This window comes from Rhinopithecus roxellana, chromosome 15 (assembly GCF_007565055.1).
Source record: "Rhinopithecus roxellana isolate Shanxi Qingling chromosome 15, ASM756505v1, whole genome shotgun sequence".
NCBI classification, from domain to species: Eukaryota; Metazoa; Chordata; class Mammalia; order Primates; family Cercopithecidae; genus Rhinopithecus; species Rhinopithecus roxellana.
In genome coordinates, this window is record NC_044563.1 from 120,157,064 (window position 1) to 120,178,438 (window position 21,375).

The window sequence follows — 21,375 nt, forward strand, 5'->3', positions numbered from 1 at the left end:
ACTACAGGCACACACCACCACAACTGGCTAATTTTTGTATTTTTAGTAGAGACAGGGTTTTGCCATGTTGGCCAGGATGGTCTCGATCTCCTTGTGATCCACCCGCCTCGGTCTCCCAAAGTGCTAGGATTACAGACGTGAGCCACCACGCCTGGCCAGAAGTTTTCTTTCTTTCTTTTTTTTTTTTTTTTTTTTTTTTTTTTTTTTTTTTAGCAGTGTACACCTTTTAAAACTGCAATTGAGTACTAAATAATGGATTAGTTTCGTTCCAAAGCAATATTTATTTTTCATGAAGATAAGAGGCATATTACATTTGCTATAGAAAATGCTATGAGAGGAAAAAGCTGCATGTTACCGATATGACAAAAAACATAAAAAACTCTACTTATGAAAGTGTTTTGCCCTATAAGAACATATTGAATAAAAGGCATTATTCCAGGTGAATGAGCCATGTGGGAATGTGGATTTATTAGGGTTTGTTTTGAAATGTAATTTGTACAGTGAGCTTTTTATTCCTTTGATGGCTATCAAATAGATTTATTGGCTACAGGTTAGAAGTGCAGTAGATAACAGGTAACCAAAGGAGAAGTTTTAATAAAACTCTCAGGAAAGTCAAAGAAAAGTGAGTGAATATGCCTGCTTACATTTCAGCTAATAAATAAAAAGTGCAGATAGGACTTTAACTGAAAACCTTGCTGGTTATTGCAGCCTGGAAGGTTTATTGAAAATTGGGTAGAACACTCTAATTTTTTATATTTACAGCTACAATGTGAGCTGTTCAGGTTAGAGTGATGTAACATTCATTTTGACTTTGGTACAGGGAGCTGATGTTTTCACAGGAAACTTGCAAAGCAGTTATGAAGAGGAAGAGCATTCTTAATTATTAGTGTCTGCCTGAGCTATTTCCGATTGTGTTCTGGGATTTTGGAGAATTGAACAATAGAGTATCTAATTTTACCACTCCCTCCTCAAGTGAAAACATCAGACACTTTTAGGAAAGTTTAGAAGGTACATCTTCAATAAGCAGAGATCTTTCATCTCAAAGAACTGGGAAGAATTTCACTGCTTAAGAATAGTTGAACTTGGACCTGAGAGCACCATACTTAGAAATCTAAGTATATTTAGGTCACTCATCTGACACTAGGACTTCACTAGCCCTGTCACCCAAACGGGTGGTAGTTAGTAGGACCACAACTCACTGAAGAAATCTGCTTTCCTTTTAACTTTCAAGGCAATAAGAAAAATGTAGTTCTCTGTTAGCAGTCCCTGAGCTATCTGAATTTCGGTGTTTCTCTCTTAAGCCTCTTGCTTTGGAGAATGATAATGAATTATTTCCTACTCGTGGAGTTAGTCTCCTTTAAAACAGACACAAAGGAAGCAGAGAGAAAAAAATTACTCTAAATGCCATTAACCAATGTAAAACAGTTTTCTATTAAACAGTAGGAGAGCAGGGCCAAACTCGTGTTACCACAATTGACAACTGGCTTCTTAAAGCAAACTCCACAGATTAAGAACCAGAGCCCCTAAGACTGATTTTACTTGGTTCAGAAACAGGAAATCAGAACAGTGAGCAAGTATATGATTAGAAATTTACATTAATAAAATGTGATTTTTTTTTATTGATACACAAAAGCTTTCAGGTTATAAATAATCTATGACGGCCTGCCAAACATAAAATGCCATTATAAATCCATGTCTATATTTCAAAAAGACAGGAACAAAAAAGCAAGATACATTAAATTAATTGGCATAGTTTGGAGAGTTCGAATCCACTATTAGATATGGATCCTATCAAATATTCCACCTAGTTTCCAGTTATGTCGATGTTTCAATGTTCACTTTTTAAGTTCTCAACTACCCGCATCTTTCAATGAACACCATCTGGAAAGGTTCATACAGAATCCCCATGCCATTCTTGAAAGGGTTTGCTTTTGTGGAGGGGTTTTGCAAAGAAAAACAATTCAAAATTCTGTTATAGCTTATACGTTGTCTCTTGTGGGATTATAATAAGAAATCTTCTAAGTAAGTTTTTGAGATAGGTGTTAAATGAATAAGCATGCCTCAGCAAAATGCATAAAAAGCACAATGATTTAATTTCTAAAGCACTTATATTATTATGGCATGGTTTTGGAGACAGGTTATTATGGTCCACATAGGTAGTGCTTCTCATGGAAAAAATGCTTAGGTATTGGCCTTTTCTCTGGAAACCATATACTTCCTTTTTCAATAATCAACTAAGATGTGTATGTAAGAAAGCCTCATCTTTTGATTTTTAATGTATAAGATGGCTTCTTTAAGAGAGCAAGATTCAAAATTGTTTTGTGTTTCAAAATTTAAAAATAAATTTATCTCCTAAATTTTCTAAAGACATGTTTCATATATTTGACCATCCCTTATTTTGGCAAAGGATTTTAAGAGTCTAACTCAAACATATGTAAGCTCTGGTGTACCTGGTTATATATACTGAAAAAACCATTTGATCTATATACACATAGACATGAATATGTTTCTGTGTGTGTGTGTATATATATAACTTCAAACACTATTATTAAATGCAATCCTATATTCTTAGGTATAGAAGTTGATGATATACCTTTCTACTTGCCATGGCATTAACAAAGCAAGGCTGAGACTCAGCAACCACTTGTGTTCATTACATTGCAGGCTAGTAGTAAGTTTGGCTGCTGGTAGGAAAAGGGTCTCTTATCTCACCCTCCTTAAACTAAAGGTTCTTTCAGGCTTAATGTAAGGATGCGCACATTCTCTTATCGAGGTGGCCTTGAGCTGCAGATACAATCGCATCGTTCATGGTGATCCAACTGGATGTCAACCAGAGCCATGGCCTTAGCTCTGCCCTTCCTCTTGATGTGGCCAGGCTCAAACTGTAATACCTAGGACAAGAAGCACATCTCCTGTTAGAAAGCCTTTGGAGTTCAACTCAGTCAGATGCCACTTACTTATTACCTTTTTGACAACTAGTTCTTAGCCCTTTGAGAACCCAACAGAAACTATGGGCTTGCTATTAGAATGCACCCATTGCTATTAGAATGTACACATTTTTACAAATAATTGACTCCCTGAAGTGGAGGAATCAATTGATCCCAGAGTAATGCCTAGCATTACCTATCTGAAGTACCCAGATGATTTCATGTGTCTTAGCAGGTATTTATTAATAGCTTTCTAAGGGCCTGCTTTGGGCCAAGTGTGGTTCCAAATATTATCATAAAGATCCTTCTGACCAAGGCATGTGTTATAGATGAATACAATTCTTGGGCATATTATTAGCATGGAGAGGAAAATGAATAAAATCATGAATACAATATGCTGGTATATCTAAATCTTTGGTTGAAGTAAAACATGTTGCCCTGGAGTTGCTGGCAAGATGGTCGAATAGGAAACAGCTCTGGTCTACAATTCCCAGCGAGATCAACGCAGAAGGTGGGTAATTTCTGCATTTCTAACTGAGGTAGCTAGTTCATCTCATTGGGCTGGTTAGACATTGGGTACAGCCCATGGAAGGTAAGCTGAAGCAGGGTGGGGTGTCATCTCACCTGGGAAGGGCAAGGGGTTGGGGGATCTCCCTCCCCCAGCCAAGGGAAGCCATGAGAGACTGTACCAGGAGGAATGGTGCACTGTAGTCCAGATACTGCACTTTTCCCATGGTCTTTGCAACTGGCAAACCAGGATATTTCCTCCAGTGCCTATGCCACCAGGGCCTTGGATTTCAAGCACAAAACTGGGCGGCTGTTTGGGCAGACACCAAGCTATCTGCAGCAGTTTATTTTTCATACCCCAGTGGTGCCTGGAATGCCAGGAAGACAGAACCACTCACTCCCCTGGAAAGAGGCTGAAGCCAGGGATCCAAGTGATCTGGCTTGGCGGTTCCTACCCCCATGGAGCCCAGCTAGCTAAGATCCACTGGCTTGAAATTCTCCTGCCAGCACAGCAGTCTAAGAGTGACCTGGGATACTCCAAGCTTGGTGGCGGGAGGGGCGTCCGCCATTGCTGAGACTTGAGTAGGTGGTTTTACCCTCACAGCTTTGTATAAACAAAGCTGCTGGGAAATTTGAATGGGGCAGAGCCCACCGCAGCCCAGCAAGGCTGCTGTGGCCAAACTGCCTCTCTAGATTCCTCCTCTCTGGGCAGGTCATTTCTGAAAGGCAGCAGCCCCAGTCAGGAACTTATAGATAAAACTCCCATGTCCCTGGGACAGAGAACCTGGGGGAAGGGGTGGTTGTAGGCGCAGCTTCAGCAGACTTAAATGTTCCTGCCTGGTGGCTCTGAAGAGAGCAGCAGATCTCCCAGTGCAGCAGATCTCCCAGCACAGCATTCGAGCTCTGGTAAGGGACAGGCTGCTTCCTCAAGTGGGTCCCTGACCCCCGTTTATCCTGACTGGGAGACACCTCCCAGTAGGGGCCAATAGACACTTCATACAGGAGAGCTGTGGCTGGCATCTGGTGGGTGCCCCTCCGGGACAATGCTTCCAGAGGAAGGAATAGGCAGCAATCTTTGCTTTTCGGCAGCCTCTGCTGGTGATACCTGGGTAAACAGGGTCTAGAGTGGAGCTCCAGCAAACTCCAGCAGACCTGCTTCAGAGGGGCCTGACTGTTAGAAGGAAAATTATCAAACAGAAAGGAATAGTATCAACATCAACAAAAAGGACGTCCACTCAGAGACCCCATCTGAAGGTCAACAACATCAAAGACCAAAGGTAAATAAACCCACAAAGATGGGGAGAAACCAGCGCAGAAACGCTGAAAATTCCAAAAACCAGAATGCCTCTTCTCAACCAAAGGATCACAACTCCTTGTCAGCAAGGGAAGAAAACCAGATTGAGAATGAATTTGAGGAATTGACAGAAGTAGCCTTCAGAAGGTGGGTAATAACAAACTCCTCCGAGCTAAAGGAGCATGTTCTAACCCAACACAAGAAGCTAAGAATCTTGAAAAAAGGTTAGATGAATTGCTAACTAGAATAATCAGTGTAGAGAAGAACACAAATGACCTGATGGAGCTGAAAAATGCAGGACGAGAACTTTGTGAAGCATACACAAGCTTCAATAGCCAAACTGATCAAGCAGAAGAAAGGATATCAGTGATTAAAGATCAAATTAAAGAAATAAAGCGAGAAGACAAGATTACAGAAAAAAGAGTGAAAAGAAATGAACAAAGCCTCCAAGAAATATGGGACTATGTGAAAAGACCAAATCTACGTTTCATTGGTGTACCTCAAAGTGACGGGGAGAATGGAACCAAGTTGGAAAACACTCTTCAGGATATTATCCAGGAGAATTTCCCCTATCTAGCAAGGCAGGCCAACATTCAAATTCAGTAAACACAGAGAACACCACAAAGATACTCCTCAAGAAGAGCAACCCCAAGACACATAATTGTCAGATTCACCAAGGTTGAAATGAAGGAAAAAATGTTAAGGGCAGCCAGAGAGAAAGGTCAGGTTACCCACAAAGGGAAGCTCATCAGACTAACAGCAGATCTCTTGGCAGAAACCCTACAAGCCAGAAGAGAGTGGGGGCCAATATTCCACATTCTTAAAGAAAAGAATTTTCAACCCAGAATTTCATATCCAGCCAAACTAAGCTTCATAAGCAAAGGAGAAATAAAATCCTTTACAGAGAAGCAAATGCTGACAGATTTTGTCACCACCAGGCCTGCCTTACAAAAGCTCCTGAAGGAAGCACTAAACATGGAAAGGAACAACTGGTACCATCCACTGCAAAAACATCCCAAATTATAAAGACCATTGATGCTATGAAGAAACTGCATCACATACCGGGCAAAATAACCAGCTAGTGTCATAATGGCAGGATCAAATTCACACACAACATTAACCTTAAATGTAAATGGGCTAAATTCCCCAATTAAAAGACAGAGACTGGCAAATTGGATAAAGAGTCAAGACCCATCAGTGTGCTATATTCAGAAGACCCATCTCACATGCAAAGACACACATAGGCTCAAAATAAAGGGATGGAGGAAGTTTTACCAAGTAAATGGAAAACAAACAAACAAAAAAGCTGGGGTTGCAATCCTAGTCTCTGATAAAACAGACTTTAAACCAAAAAAGATCAAAAGAGACAAAGAAGGCCATTACATAATTGTAAAGGGATCAATGCAACATGAAGAGCTAACTATCCTAAATATACATGCACCCAATACAGGAGTACCCAGGTTCATAAAGCAAGTTCTTAGAGACCTACAAAGAGACTTAGACTCCCACACAATAATAGTGGGCAGAGTCTAAATAATAAACAGACATTTTAACACCCCACTGTCAATATTAGGCAGATCAATGAGACAGAAAATTAACAATGATATCCAGGAGCTGAACTCATCTGTGGACCAAGCAGACCTAATAGATATCTACAGAACTTTCCACCCCAAATCAACAGAATATATATTCTTCTCAGTACCACATCACACTTATTTTAAAATTGACCACATAATTGTAAGTAAAACACTCCTCAGCAAATGCAAAAGAATGGAAATCATAACAAACAGTCTCTCAGACTACAGTGCAATCAATCTAGAACTCAGAATTAAGAAACTCACTTAAAACTGCAAACTAATGGAAACTGAACAACCTGCTCCTGAATGACTACTGGGTAAATAACAAAATGAAGGCAAAAATAAAGATGTTCTTTGAAACCAATGAGAATGAAGATACAACGTACCAGAATCTCTGGGGCATATTTAAAGTAGCATGTAGAGGGAAATTTATAGCACTAGATACCCACAAGAGAAAGCAGGAAATACCTAAAATCAACACCCTAACATCACAATTAAAAGAACTAGAGAAGCAAGAGCAAACAAATTCAAAAGCTAGCAGAAGACAAGAAATTACTAAGATCAGAGCAGAACTGAAGGAGATAGAGACACAAAAAACCTTTAAAGAAATCAGTGAATCCAGGAGCTGGTTTTTTGAAAAGATCAACAAAATAGATATACTGCTAGCCAGACTAATAAAGAAGAAAAGAGAGAAGAATCAAATAGATGCAATAAAAAATGATAAAGGGGATATCACCACTGATTCTATAGTAATACAAACCATCATCAGAGAATACTATAAACATCTCTATGCAAATAAACTAGAAAATCTAGAAGAAATGGATAAATTCCTGGACACATATGTCAACTGTATGGACCTTGGGGGACTGAACAAAAGGGGGCAAATGCAGGAATAAAAGACAAATACAAAAGAATATGTTTGGAAGCAGGGGTCAGGGGGCACCTTGCCTCTAGTGGACAAGGGTCCCTGAGCTTTACACAGCCCTCTGTATTTATTAGGCAAAAGAGATAGCGAAAAGGTGGGGTGGAAGAAGAGGTCAGCTGCTAGGTCCAGAGTAGGTTTGCAAGACTGCATTCCACAAACAATAGGCTCTAGATGTCCCAGCAGATAACCTCAAGGAGCCAGTGCCAGGGAGTGACGGCCCTCAGTAAACCTTCTAGGACAGGCACAGAAGTAAGTTTGCCCACATTCTGTATGCATGATAAACAGTTTGCTGTTTGATCAAGTAGCCTCCAGTGGAATGCTTAGTTGGTCACGATCCCTTTGGCCTTTTTGGCGCCTAACACACATACACCCTCTCAAGACTAAACCAGGAAGAAGTCGAATCCCTGAATAGACCAATAACAAGTTCTAAAATTGAGGCAGTAATTGACAGCCTACCAACTAAAAAAGTCCAGGACCAGACGGATTCACAGCCGAATTCTACCAGAGGTACAAAGAGGAGCTGGTACCATTCCTTTTGAAACTATTCCAGACAATAGAAAAAGAGGGAATCCTCTCTAACTCATTTTATGAGGCCAGCATCATCCTGATACCAAAACCTGGCAGAGACACAACAACAAAAAAAAAGAAAATTTCAGGCCAATATCCCTGATGAACATCGATGTGAAAATCCTCAATAAAATACTGGCAAACAAAATCCAGCAGCATATCAAAAAATTTATCTACCATGATCAAGTTGGCTTCATCCCTGAGATGCAAGGCTGGTTCAAAATACGTGGATCAATAAATGTAATCCGTCACATAAATAGAACCAATGACAAAAACCATGTGGTTATCTCAATAGATGCAGAAAAGGCCTTTGTCAAAATTCAACAGCCCTTCATGCTAAAAACTCTCCATAAACTAGGTATCGATGGAACATATCTCAAAATAATAGGAGCTATTTCTGACAAACCCACAACCAATATCACACTGAATGGGCAAAACTGGAAGCATTCCCTTTGAAAACCGGCACAAGACAAGGATGCCCTCTTTCCCCACTCCTATTCAACATAGTATTGGAAGTTCCGGCCAGGGCAATCAGGCAAGAGAAAGAAATAAAGGGTATTCAAATAGGAAGAGAGGAAGTCAAATTGTTTCTCTTTGCAGATGACATGATTGTATATTTAGAAAATCCCATTGTCTCAACCCAAAAACTCATTAAGCTGATAAGCAACTTCAGCAAAGTCTCAGGATACAAAATCAAAGTACAAAAACTCACAAGCATTCCTATAGACCAATAATAGATAGAGAGCCAAATCATGAGTGAACTTTCATTCATGACTGCTACAAAGAGAATAAAATACCTAGGAATAAAACTTACAAGGGATGTGCAGGAACTCTTCAAGGAGAACTACAAACCACTGCTCAAGGAAATCAAAGAGGACACAAACAAATGAAAAAACATTCCATGCTCATGGATAGTAAGAATCATGAAAATGGCCATACTGCCCAAAGTAATTTGTAGATTCAGTGTTACCCTCATCAAGCTACCATTGACTTTCTTCAAATAATTGGAAAAAGCTACTTTAAATTTCATATGGAACCAAAAAGAGCCCACATAGCCAAGACAATCCTAAGCAAAAAGAACAAAGCTGGAGGCATCATGCTACCTGACTTAAAAGTATACTATAAGGCTACAGTAATCAAAACTGCATGGTACTGGTACCAAAACAGATATACAGACCAATGGAACAGAACAGAGGCCTCAGAAATAACACCACACACCTACATCCATCTGATCTTTGACAAACCAGATAAAAACAAGCAATGGAAAAAGGATCCCTATTTAATAACTGGTGTTGGGAAAACTGGCTAGCCATATGCAGAAAGCTGAAACTGTATCCCTTCCTTACACTTTATACAAAAGTTAACTCAAGATGAATTAAAGACTTAAATGTAAGACCTAAAACCATAAAAACCCAGAAAAAAACCTAGGCAATACAATTCAGGACATAGGCATAGGCAAAGACTTCATGACTAAAACACCAAAAGCAATGGCAACAAAAGTCAAAATAGACAAATGAGACCTGATTAAAGAGCCCTTGCACAGTAAAAGAAACTATCATCAGAGTGAACAGGTAACCTGCAGAATGGGAGAAAATTTTTGCAATCTGTCCTTCTGGCCAAGGGCTAATATCCAGAATCTACAAAGAACTTAAACAAATTTACAGGAAAAAAACAAACAACCCCATCAAAATGTGGGCAAAGGATATGAGCAGACACTTCTCAAAAGAAGACATTTATGCAGCCAAGAAACACATGAAAAAAATCATCATCATTGGTCGTTAGACAAATGCAAAGCAAAACCACAGTGACATATCATCTCATGCTAGTTAGAATGGTGATCACTAAAAGGTCAGGAAACAACAGATGCTAGAGACGATGTGGAGAAATAGGAATTCCTTTTCACTGCTGGTGGGAGTGTAAATTAGTTCAACCATTGTGGAAGACAGTTTGGTGATTCCTCAAGGATCTAGAACCAGAAATACCATTTGACCCAGCAATCCCATTACTGGGTATATACCCAAAGGAATATAAATCATTTTACTATAAAGACACATGCACATGTATGTATAATTCAGCACTGTTGACAATAGCAAAGATATGGAACCAACCCAAAAGCCCATCAGTGATAGACTGGATAAAGAAAATGTGACACATACACACCATGAAATACTATGCAGCCATAAAAAGCATGAGTTTATGTCCTTTGCAGAGACATGGATAAAGCTGGAAATTATCATTCCCAGCAAACTGACACAGGAACAGAAAACCAAACACCACATGTTCTCACTTGTAAGTGGGAGTTGAACAATGAGAACACATGGCCACAGGGAGGGGAACATCACACACCAGGGCCTGTTGAAGGGTGCAGGACTAGGGAAGGGGTAGCATTAGGAGAAATACCTAATGTAGACGACTGGTTGATAGGTGTAGCAAATCACCATGGTATGTGTATACCTACGTAACAAACCTGCAAGTTCTGCACATGTATCCCAGAACTTAAAGTATTAAAAAAACAAACAAAAAAAAACACATGTTGCCCTGATGAAGATCATTAGTGGCCATAAATAAGTAAAATGTGTTTTATGTTTTTATATATTTGTTAACATAATATCCTTTACAATTTAAAACAAATCAGGTTCCACTAAAATCATTGTATATTAATACCTGTGTATCAATACAGCATTTCATAAATCAATAAGTATATCATTAATTTTTAAATTTCTAAGTTTAAACATAATTTCTTAAATTAGTACTTTAAACAGAAGCCAACCCTTCTTTCCTTCAGTGGGCTTCATTTAGTGAAACATTAGCTATTACATAGACATATACTTGGTAAAATTCCATACTTGTTTTCTAATATACTACATATTCAGATTAATATATTATTTACTTTATGTTCTTAGATTCCTGTTAGCCTTTATTTTTGATATTGTCCTATTTTCCTTTTAGATTCTAAACTTGGTCATGGCACCATCAAACAATTCTGTAGCACTTTACAGTTTTTGATAATTTGCACAGGCACTATTTTTTTTTCTTTTTACCCTCAGACAAGTCTTTCATATAGTGGAAAAGGTATCATTATGCCCACTTTATGCTGAGATTCTAAAGGAGGATAAGTACCTTGTCCAGGGTCTTCCCCCGACTTGGACCTGGGACCAGGACCTGGGATCAGGACATTTAGGCTCCTAGCATATTCTGACTTGAGGCCTCTCTAACATGCCTTCACTTTACTTTTGTGTCTCAAGGGTGTGTCTGGTTCCCCATGTGAACGGGCAGGGAGACCTGTGATGCTTTGTTTGAACTTTTGTCCTAGGTGAAAGTTAGATGCCTAGAGTCCCCTGCACTCATGCATCATGGTCTGCACAATCCTTTCATCTAAATGATACAGAAAGAAATTTGGCCATGCTGTTCCACAGACGGTGCAGTGAGGCAGAGAATAAATCATTGCATTCGTTTAATGCTCAATCAAGTTAGGGCACTCTGCTGATGCAGAATGGAAGATGGAGATCTGTTTGTAGCAAAACTTCAAAAGGCTTGTGAGTACAAAGTTGGCAGGGGGTGGAGGAAGGAATACCCTAAGAAAGTTCTTTAGGGAGACAAAGTGTCAGAAATTTTGATATTGGTAAAGCTAGTCCAAAGGCCAGTTTTGAGAGTTGGCCAGTTTTAAGAGTTGATTCTATTATCATCTTCTCTTGCAATTCTATTGCACTTACAATAGGTGCCTTGGAAGGGGTTGGGGTTTGGATTCCCATAGCTTTGCCAAGAATTTCTCCAACATGAATTAGCTGCTATTTTCCAAGACTATCTGGCCTGTAAAAGAGATTTGAGAACTAGGGGATGCAGGAGAGGGAAATTATTCCTAAGAAGCTGAGCATATGATAAATATTCCTTGTTCAAAGACTGTTATCAAGGCCTAATAATTGGTGATGACTGGCCCCTGTAAAATCACAGTTCTGTCGATTTGCTTTCTCATTTGATGGCAAACAAAAGTGTGTGCTTTGGGATGAGAGCAAGAGCCTGGGCAGTTTTTCTAACTGGTCTTCTGATTGTTCAGGGATTTTCTCTGTGTTTTATATTAAGCAACGTGAGCACGGTATATGTGTGTTTTGCTGATAAGAAGAGAAGAATGAATTGGCAGATACTTTTTCCCAGACAAGACAGGAAAGCACTATTTGAACAAAGTGGAAATTGGACTGCCTTACTGGATGATCACAGCACTGATGTTCAAAGCTTTCAGATCATGTAATAGTCTTAGGTTCAGGTACATAGCACTGAAAGGAGGAAAAAAACAAGGCTGATTTGAGGGCATGTAGAAAAATGAAAAGCCTTTATCTGAGAAAGCAAACTGGCTGGTTGTAGGTTATCTGGTCACCTTTAAAGGGAAGGAGCACTGAATTAATTATAGGAGCTGAATAGGTACCTCGTTAATAGGTACCCTCACATAGCACTTCCTTATTTTCTGAGCTATGATTCACAGCTGCAAGCACACAACCGGAAATAACAAATTCACTGGGGGGCAACCAGCTGTTTCTTAACACCTATGGGTGCAAATGGGGATCTTGACTCCTCTCCATCCTGGAAAACCACACAAAGCCAGGGAAACCTGATGTCTACTAAATGGAGTGTGACTGAGCCAATTGGTGGGTTTCATACCACTGTACAAAATCAAAGATGCTCAGTTTTGCAAATTACCTCATCACAAAATATACTTAACTACAGTTACTCACCTTGTTGCCAATAAGCCTCTGAATAAATCTTCACCATAAAGCTATTTACACTAATAAAACAATACCAGGCAGAAAAGCTATCTCCTGAGTCAGGTTCTTCATATTGGGAATATAAAAAAAGGCTGTTAAGGCCTTGTAACAGTTCTCAAATTAATGGCTGACACAGGAACACAAGTACATATTTCAGGACAAATGCATTATATAAACCCAAATCATTAAGAGTTTAAGATTCTTCCTTTTTTTTTTTTTTTTTGAGATGGAGTTTCACTCTTCTTGCCCAGGCTAGAGTGCAATGGTGTGATCCCGGCTCACTGCAATCTCCACCTCCCAGGTTCAAGTGATTCTCCTGCCTCAGCCTCCCAAGTAGCTGGGATTACAGGCACGTGCCACCATGCCCGGCTAATTTTTGTATTTATAGTAGAGATGGGGTTTCGCCATGTTGATCAGGCTGGTCTTGAACTCCTGACCTCAGGTGATCCACCTGCCTCAGTCTCCCAAAATGCTGGGATTACAGGGATTACAGGCATGAGCCACTGCGCCCGGCCTCTTCCTAATTTCTAAAGCAGGCTGTATTCAGCACACACAGTTTCTTAAGGAAAAAAAAAAGCTTCTCTTTTGACCTCTTTCATGCTTATAGCCTTTATAAAAAATGTACACAGTCAATATTTTTAAGGGATGCTAGTGAATTATTCTGAAATCTAAGTGACTACAAGCAAAAATATCTTGAGAAGGGATAACATATTATTTTCTCCCTGAGTAATTACTCAACCTGCAGACAATAATCACAGCAGTGGCTGGCACTGTAACAGAAGGATGGATATCAAGTCCCAAGACACAGTACTCAGTTAAAAAGACATAAATGACAAACAGCTCAACACTATTATACTAAGAAGTTAAGCTTGGAGGTGACAAAAAGCTGGGTTATAGTGGGGTTTATAACATGCTCATGAATTTTGAAAATGCAATCATGGCATCTGTGCATACTTACTTCAAATAGACGCTTTCTGTGAGACTCTAGGGTTACTATGAGGTGTACTCAGTTGCAGTTTTAACTTTACAGAACTAAATAGTTAAATGATTTTGACAGCACGTTAGAGGATTAATGACTACATGTTCAGCCTACCCATTGCAGAAAACATAATGGAAAGCCTGGCTGGGCACTAAATTTCAGAGAATGGCATTAGCATTGGGTATCATTCATGACACAGATGGGCCTTGTCTACTTGGGGAGTACCTTGCCCCATGTGGCAAGTTTGCTGCTTTGGGAGGAAGGCCTGATGTGAAGCTAGATTGAGAAGGGAGAGGGTGTGCACAGTTTGTAATACTTAAACAAGGAGTTCACTAACTTGTAAGTGAGTCATCAGGGAAGAAATGTAATCAGAACTGAGAAAGCCAGACCAGGCTCTTATTTAATTCCACCCACATCTGTCTTGTACTTTATAGTCTTCAGATGCCTTCCTTCACCCAGTATCCCCAGGTGGTAAGAAGCACAGGTGTTATCATTGCCATTGTCAAGATGAGTGAATTAACTTTTTTATAAGCAGTCTATAAACATTTACTGTTCCAGATCATATCTTTATTCTTTTTGCATTTACCTAGCATTTCAACCACCAATTTGTTTTTATTCCTTACACAATTTCAGTAAGATAAGATTTCGGGGGCAGGATAAAGTTTAACAACAGATAATGAATATGATGTAATTTCAGGTTTGCCTGGGAACTCAAAATTGTAGGTTATTATGGGGATTAAGTGAGGAAACCTGAAGCCCTGGAAGTTTTAAGTGGCTGGTCCTCAGTTGCCCCTCCACATGGCAAAGCTGGAACCGGAATCCACATCTTTTCTAGTCCTGCAATTTTTCTGCTCTATTGCCCTCTCTTGGTAGGAAGACATCACAGATCATGAGGCCTCACTCAAAGGTGGAGAAAGGACAAGAGTCAGAGAGACTCCACAAGTTCTAGCTATGTGGTTTCCAAAAAAAAATAGAAAAGAGATTTTCTTGACTTTTGTTATGGTTGGGTATAATCATGACCCAAAAACTCCCTCCCTATTGCTAGAGAATGAAAACTCCTTGCACAAAATTTGTTTTCTGTTCCTTTGGTCTCAATTTGAAAATTTAGGTAATTTTTTTTTTCAATAACAGATGTTTCAAACATGTAAAAACAAAGTACTATTCTTTTACCTCAAGTCTGAAGGTCAACGGTGTATTACTCTAACCTCATGCTTCATGTATAAATACAGATGCTCCTTGACTTATGATGGGGCTATATCCTGATAAACCCACTGGAGGTTAAAATATCTTAAGTTGAAAATGCACTAATAACCGCCATAAACCCACTGAAAGATTTAAAAAAAAAATCTAAATCTAACCATCATTAAGTTGAGGATAATCTTTACCTATTTATTGATACATCTCCTAACTCTTAAACTGTGATAAAATGCAAATGTTTAATACGAAATTCTACCTTAAAATAAGAAAAAGTCATTTTTTTTTCATTTTGTCCAGATATGTAAATGATTCTAGATGCTATAAATGTGCCAGAATCAGAGATGGGTCTAGGCTTGTGCCATTCAATAAGGTAGTCATGGCCTTGTGTGGTGATGTAAATTTCAATTAGTTAAAACTAAATGAAATTAAACATTTAGTTTCTATTTGTGCTACACACATTTCAAGCGCCTAATAGCCACATGCTGCTAGTGACTACCATATGGAACAGTGCAAATACAGGTTATTCCTATCACTGCTTAAAGTTCTATTAGATAGTGCAGGTGGTTATGTCAAGAATCCTGACAAAATTATGAGAGGAAGAACAGAGAAAATTAACATCTATCTTTATCTCTCTGATGCTTCCTATGTTTTTGGCTGTTGACCAAATGGATACAGCCAAGGCACCAAATCATGAAAAACAGTGAGTATTAATTTAATAGGTAACTATATTTTTAGGGAATATCCTGTTCCTTCATTATACACTATCAAGAGAAGAGAACTGAAATAATAGTTTCTTCTAATTGTCTACACAATATGTTTTTCTGGAATCCTCCATTTAACATAAATTGTGACTCAAAGTATCCTTTATATCCTATGATGGGGTTCAGGACACTGTACTCCCAAATATTTTAAGCTGAAGGAATTCGAGAAAACAAGAAAAGCACAAAGATCACTCTGACCTTCCCCTCACCCTCCATCCTGAAGGAGGTCATAAAACCTAGGATTTTCTGACCTTCCCATGTAGCAAGTCATAAGACCCTCATGGGAGAGGTGCCCCTATTATACCCAGAATAAAGAAGAATTCACCCCACCTTTTTGTCTGAGATGTGGTCTCACTCTGTCACACAGGCTAGAGTACAGCTGCATGATCATGACTTGCTGCAACCTTGAATTCCTGAGCTCAAGCAATTCTCCTACCTCAGCCTCCCAAGTAGCTCAGACCACAGACACATCCTCCACACTTGGCTACTTAAAAATAATTCCTTTTTCTATTTATTATTTATTTATTTTTTGTAGAGATGGGGGTCTCGCTATGTTAACCTAGTTAATCTTGAACTCATAGCCTCAAGGGATCATCCCACCTTGGCCTCTCAAAGTGCTGAGATTACAGGCATGAGCCACTGCTCCTGGCCTAAGAATCCTTATCTCCAAAGACAAAGGTAGAACAAAGAAGAATCTGAACAAACAGGCCTTGCTAATTTTCCCCAGTTTATTACCATTAGATCATACACTGCCCTATCATATTTCTCCACAACTATCCACACTTTATCAAACTTACTGTAAAAAATTATCAGGTTGAACTGCTTTTTTGGGCCTTTATTTCCTTACCAAGGCCTCTATGTCATGTAAAACATATTCAATAAATGAGTACCCTTTTCCTTTGTTATTCTGTCTTTTGTTATAGTGGCCTCAGCCATGAACCTAGGAAGGGTAGAAGAAAAGGCATTTTTCCTACGCTATATCTAGTATATTCCAAGAAGCATTGAATGATTATAAAGAAAGAGGAAAAATACTTCAACAGGGTACCTACAAACTTTCGAGAGCAAGAAATAATAAAGATAGTCACATTTTACTGCACAGTGAAAACTGCTCAAAACCCTACAGGAGAACTAATATGACCCGTGAAAAAAACCAATGATATTAGCTTCACTAGGAGCTTTCCAGTTTCCCAGATTTAAATTCCTTAAGGTTGAGCACTGAAATATTTGTGGAGAATCACACAAGCCTGTTATGTGACAAGGTCTCATTACCCCCTTAAGGGTGCTCATCTTTCACAGAAACTCATTTCACATCTCATCAGTTGCAACCATGAGCTGGGGAAACTGGTTTCTCATTTCTCAGAGGTAAGAATACAGACACAGAACTCAGAATAAAGGACTAGAATTTTTCCCTAATGAGACTAGGCTCAAGCAACCCCCACTTCTGGAAATGGAACAAGCCTTTTGCTATTTCCCACAGGGCACCTGGCAGTGATAATTGTGACACATCTCAAAGGTATTTCAGGAGTCTCAGGGGCATATGACAGGAGTGTTTGTTCCAGGTAAGCAGTTACCGGCTGGTGATGGATGTTTATTTTTCCTTTTGTCCAGCACTTGGCAGAGTGATTTTATAGAGCTCTGCAGAGTTCTAGAAGTAAAAATACTAGGACACATGTCTTAAAGAGATGCTTTAGATACAGTTTCAAAGGATGCCAATGTTTCAAACCCACTCATGCTACTGAACAAAGAGATCAAGAGTTTTCCCCTCTACACATTAACTGAGAACAGAAATTTGCAAGTAATGGTTATTGTGTGGAGAGACAAGAAAGGAACTAAGAGGAGGAGGGTAGCCAGGCCTTCAGTGTTCTTCAGACCTAACTGGCTGGGAGGCAAGGGTCTTTGGGGGTCTGTGGTTCACTCTGCTGTTCCCACAATAAGTAATTTTTAAAATCAAGCTAAAACTTCTATCTGAGCATAGAGTCAAGATAAAAATAAAGCACTCCACAAATACATCAAAGTCCTGACCTCAAATGTTCTTCCTCACAGTTACTACTAGGTAGAGACCTTGCCACTTCCTAGGTTATTTTAACTACAACCTGATTACTGCATTCTGCATTTATCCTCGGAGTATGACTAAAGGTTATAAAATTCAGGTTCTTAGAAGTGAAGGACAACATCCAATCTAGAGTTCATCAGTTCATACAAAAATAAAACACAATGAACATAGATGATAGCATTCTCTAGATATGAGAACATTTTTTTTCCTTTGAAAACAGTGGGGTGGAGTAAGCAATTCCTATGACTAAGAAAATACGTTCCATGTAGGTCTAAAATAATGTTTCCCTGTCTGAAGTAAGTATGGTCATGGTGGCACAATTTCCTACATTTTTTGAGTTGAAAATATCAATTATTACATACTAATTTTTGTTTAATCTAGAAGTTACCGCCTAACTTATCATGACTTTTGTATTGTTTTCAGAACAAAAATCAAAACCAAAACAACAATGATACCAGAAAAACCTCCAAAAAACAGTTTTACAAAGCTGGAGATTTTGTTTAGAGAGAACTACCCATTCCTTTGTTGTGGTGGACACTTTTTAAAAATTATTATTATACTTTAAGTTGTGGGATACATGTGCAGAACGTGCAGGCTTGTTACATAGGTATGCACGTGCCATGGTGGTTTGCTGCACCCATCAACCTGTCACCTACCTTAGATATTTCTCCCCCAACCCCCAACTCACCAACAGTCCCCGCTGTGTGATGTTCCCTTCCCTGTGTCCCTGTGTTCAACTCTCACTTATGAGTGAGAATATGTGGTGTTTGGTTCTCTGTTCCCGTGTTAGTTTGCTGAGAATGATGGTTTCCAACTTCATCTGTGTCTCTGCAAAGGACATAAACTCATCCTTTTTTATGGCTGCCAAGTATTCCATGGTGTATATGTGCCACATTTTCTTTATCCAGTCTATCACTGATGGACATTTGGGTTGGTTCCAACTCTTTGCTATTGTGAATAGTGTGAATACTGCTACAATAAACATATGTGTGCATGTGCCTTTACAGCAGAATGATTTATAATCCTTTGGGTATATACCCAGTAATGGGATTCCTGTGGACACTGATGGAGAGCAACTCAAACAATAATTCCTAACAATAATGTTTGCTTCATATTTTAGCTTATATTTTAAAACATATTTCTGCATGATGTTTAACATCTTGCAAAATATATTTCATATGCATTATTTTATTTGGCCCTAAGAGCAACTCTGGAAGGGCTTATCTGATATATTAATTTCTCAGTCCCATTTCACATATGTGAAAACTGAGTCTAAACTTTAGGGACTTGCATGTGTTCCCACAATAATAAAGTAATTAGAGCTGCCGTGTATGTCATAGAACAGCTCTAACTCCTCTTCAGTCTACTCTCTCTCTCCATATATAAATATATATATTTATATATATATTTATAAATTTTTTTTTTTTTTGAGATAGAGTTTCTCTCTTTCACCCAGACTGGAGTGCAGTGGCACAATCTCAGCACACTGCAACCTCTGCCTCCTGGGTTCAAGTGATTCTCCTGCCTCAGCCTCCTGAGCAGCTGGGATTACAGGTGTCTGCCACCATGCCTGGCTAATTTTTGTATTTTTAGTAGAGAACGGGGTTTCGCCATGTTAGCCAGTCTGGTCTTGAACTCCTGACCTCAGGTGATCCACCCACTTCGGCCTCCCAAAGTGCTAGGATTACAGGCCTGAGCCACTGCACCCGGCCTATATTTTATGCTCTAAAGTGCTATATATTACTAGTAATAAGAAAAAACATAGACCCTGGAACTAGTGGATTGGAGCTGGAGTCCTGGCTCTGTGATTTACTGACCGGGCCATGCTGGCCAACTTACTGATCCTCCTAGGGCTCAGTTTACTCACCTATAAAAAAAGAATAAAAATAGTAACATTTTTACAATATTGTTGATGGGGTGCTAAATGAGCTAATGATTACTTACAATAGTGTTTGTCAAGCAATAAATGCCATTATTACTATTATTAAGGTTATTGCGCTCTTTAGGTTTTTGTTCCTCCTATAGTCTTATATTTACTTTTGTTTATTTTTGCATAATCCAAGAGCTGATTCCCTGAGTAGCACTTAATAATAGTTAGAATAAACAGAGCATTTCCAGTTGAAACATACTTCATATTTAAAAAATAAAAAGATCTTTGACAATTTATATTTTGCTATCTTTATTGTGCCAAATTTATTAAATGACATAATTGAATTAAGGTTTTGCTTATTAGATATTGCAGTCATATCCTGTAAATAAATAACATCGTATTTCTTTTTCTTTTCTGTCTTTCTGCAAGGAGGTCAAGTAAGTTCTAAAGTTACTATATCACATATTTGATTATATATTCTAACAAGGTTGTTGTTGATCCACATGGTGTATTGTTCAAATTAGAATAAACAGTGACTTCATCAGGATGGGATTAACCTGTCATCAGGGCACTTGGCTTGGCAAACCTAATGTGGGTAGAATTTCTGCTCCTAATCAAACTCTGGCTGGGTGCCCTTGTGCAGTGAGCAACCTGAACAACTGTATGCAATGCCCCTGTCTTCCTGAATCCTGTAGGTTAAGCATTGCAACAAGAAATCTGAGAATGACATACCTCATGATACTTTTTCACAGTTTTCCCTGAATTGCATGTGCAGGACCTCCAGTTGACAGTTCCACAGCCACAATTTCCTCCACAGCGCTGCACGAGGAGGCAACGTGGAAAGAAGACCACATTGGCCAGCTTCAGCTCTTCTCTTATATTGACCGAGTAATTCCTGGGAGTGCAACTGTAACGCTTGGCATCATCGTTGAGCCTATCCAGGTCAACTGGAAGCAAATACACACATTGTGTAAGCAAACACAACTGTAAGCACAATTGCCCAGCGTGTGTTTTTGGGAATAGAGTGGGAAGATTCTGTGAGGAAAACCTTAACCCTGGGATTAAATCCATCCTCAGGCTCTCAATTACTGGGAACCTAAAGTAAAAGACCTAATTTCTCTCTTGATCCCATCTATCCTTCGAAAATAACAACAACAAAACAAAACAAAAACCTTGGCTAAAATTTATGTCTTGGTTCAAATTTCCTTGCATCCTTTTTATGCAAAAAAAGTTCAGAGGAAAGAAAATGAAACATTTGGCAAATTAAAATAATTGCTTTTGTCTTCAAAAAGACAAAATAAATTTCTTCTTCATTCTAAATAAATCCTGACTCTAAGCCATCACTTAAATATAATTTGAATTATATCTAAGACACATTAGGGACAACCACTGTATTATATTTACCTGGAAGTGAAATTTCACACGTAAATGTAATAAAGAAAAGGGTTTTAGCTTTATTTTTAACTTCAAAGTTAATCAACATGTTAGAGAAAACGATTTTTTTTTTTGTGAATATGGTGCATATTTGTGCATTGGGTCCTAGATGGCAGTATAGCATAGTGGTTAAGTGCTTGGGAGCTGCAGTAAAGTTACAACTGCCTTCAATCACATCATGGCTATGTTTCCTTTTAGTTGGAAAGTTATTTAATGGCTCTGAACTTCTGCATCCTTATCTATAACATGTAATCATTTGAAGAATTGAATGTAACGTGCCTGGCACTCAATGCCAGCTATTCTTATTAATCTTGATTCAATTGAATCTCCCCTTCTCACATTCTTTTCCTTTAAAGTCAAATGGACAAAATTTAAAAATATATTATGTCTTTCTCCCTCTTTATTTTTCTTTTTTGGACATTACTCTATATAAATGATTATCAAGGGATATGGTTAGTGGGACTTCTATGAACTAAAAGCACCGCAATATTTTCAAACCTAAGTCATAAATATTTACTTGAATTCAA

At 38.7% G+C, this 21,375-nt stretch overlaps 1 protein-coding gene across 2 annotated transcripts in view; it reads right to left on the minus strand.

The window, feature by feature from the left end:
• Positions 1 to 261: 261 nt before the first annotated feature.
• PDGFD (platelet derived growth factor D) overlaps positions 262 to 21,375 on the minus strand; it is a 263,094-nt gene continuing 241,980 nt past the window's right edge. For both annotated transcript variants that reach the window (XM_030918794.1, XM_010354689.2), the window contains exons 6-7: positions 20,147 to 20,361; positions 262 to 2,891 (exon numbers count right to left, since the gene is read on the minus strand). In XM_030918794.1, the coding sequence (XP_030774654.1) occupies positions 2,766 to 2,891; positions 20,147 to 20,361 (341 nt within the window). In that variant the 3' untranslated portion in view covers positions 262 to 2,765. The remainder of the gene's footprint in view (positions 2,892 to 20,146; positions 20,362 to 21,375) is intronic.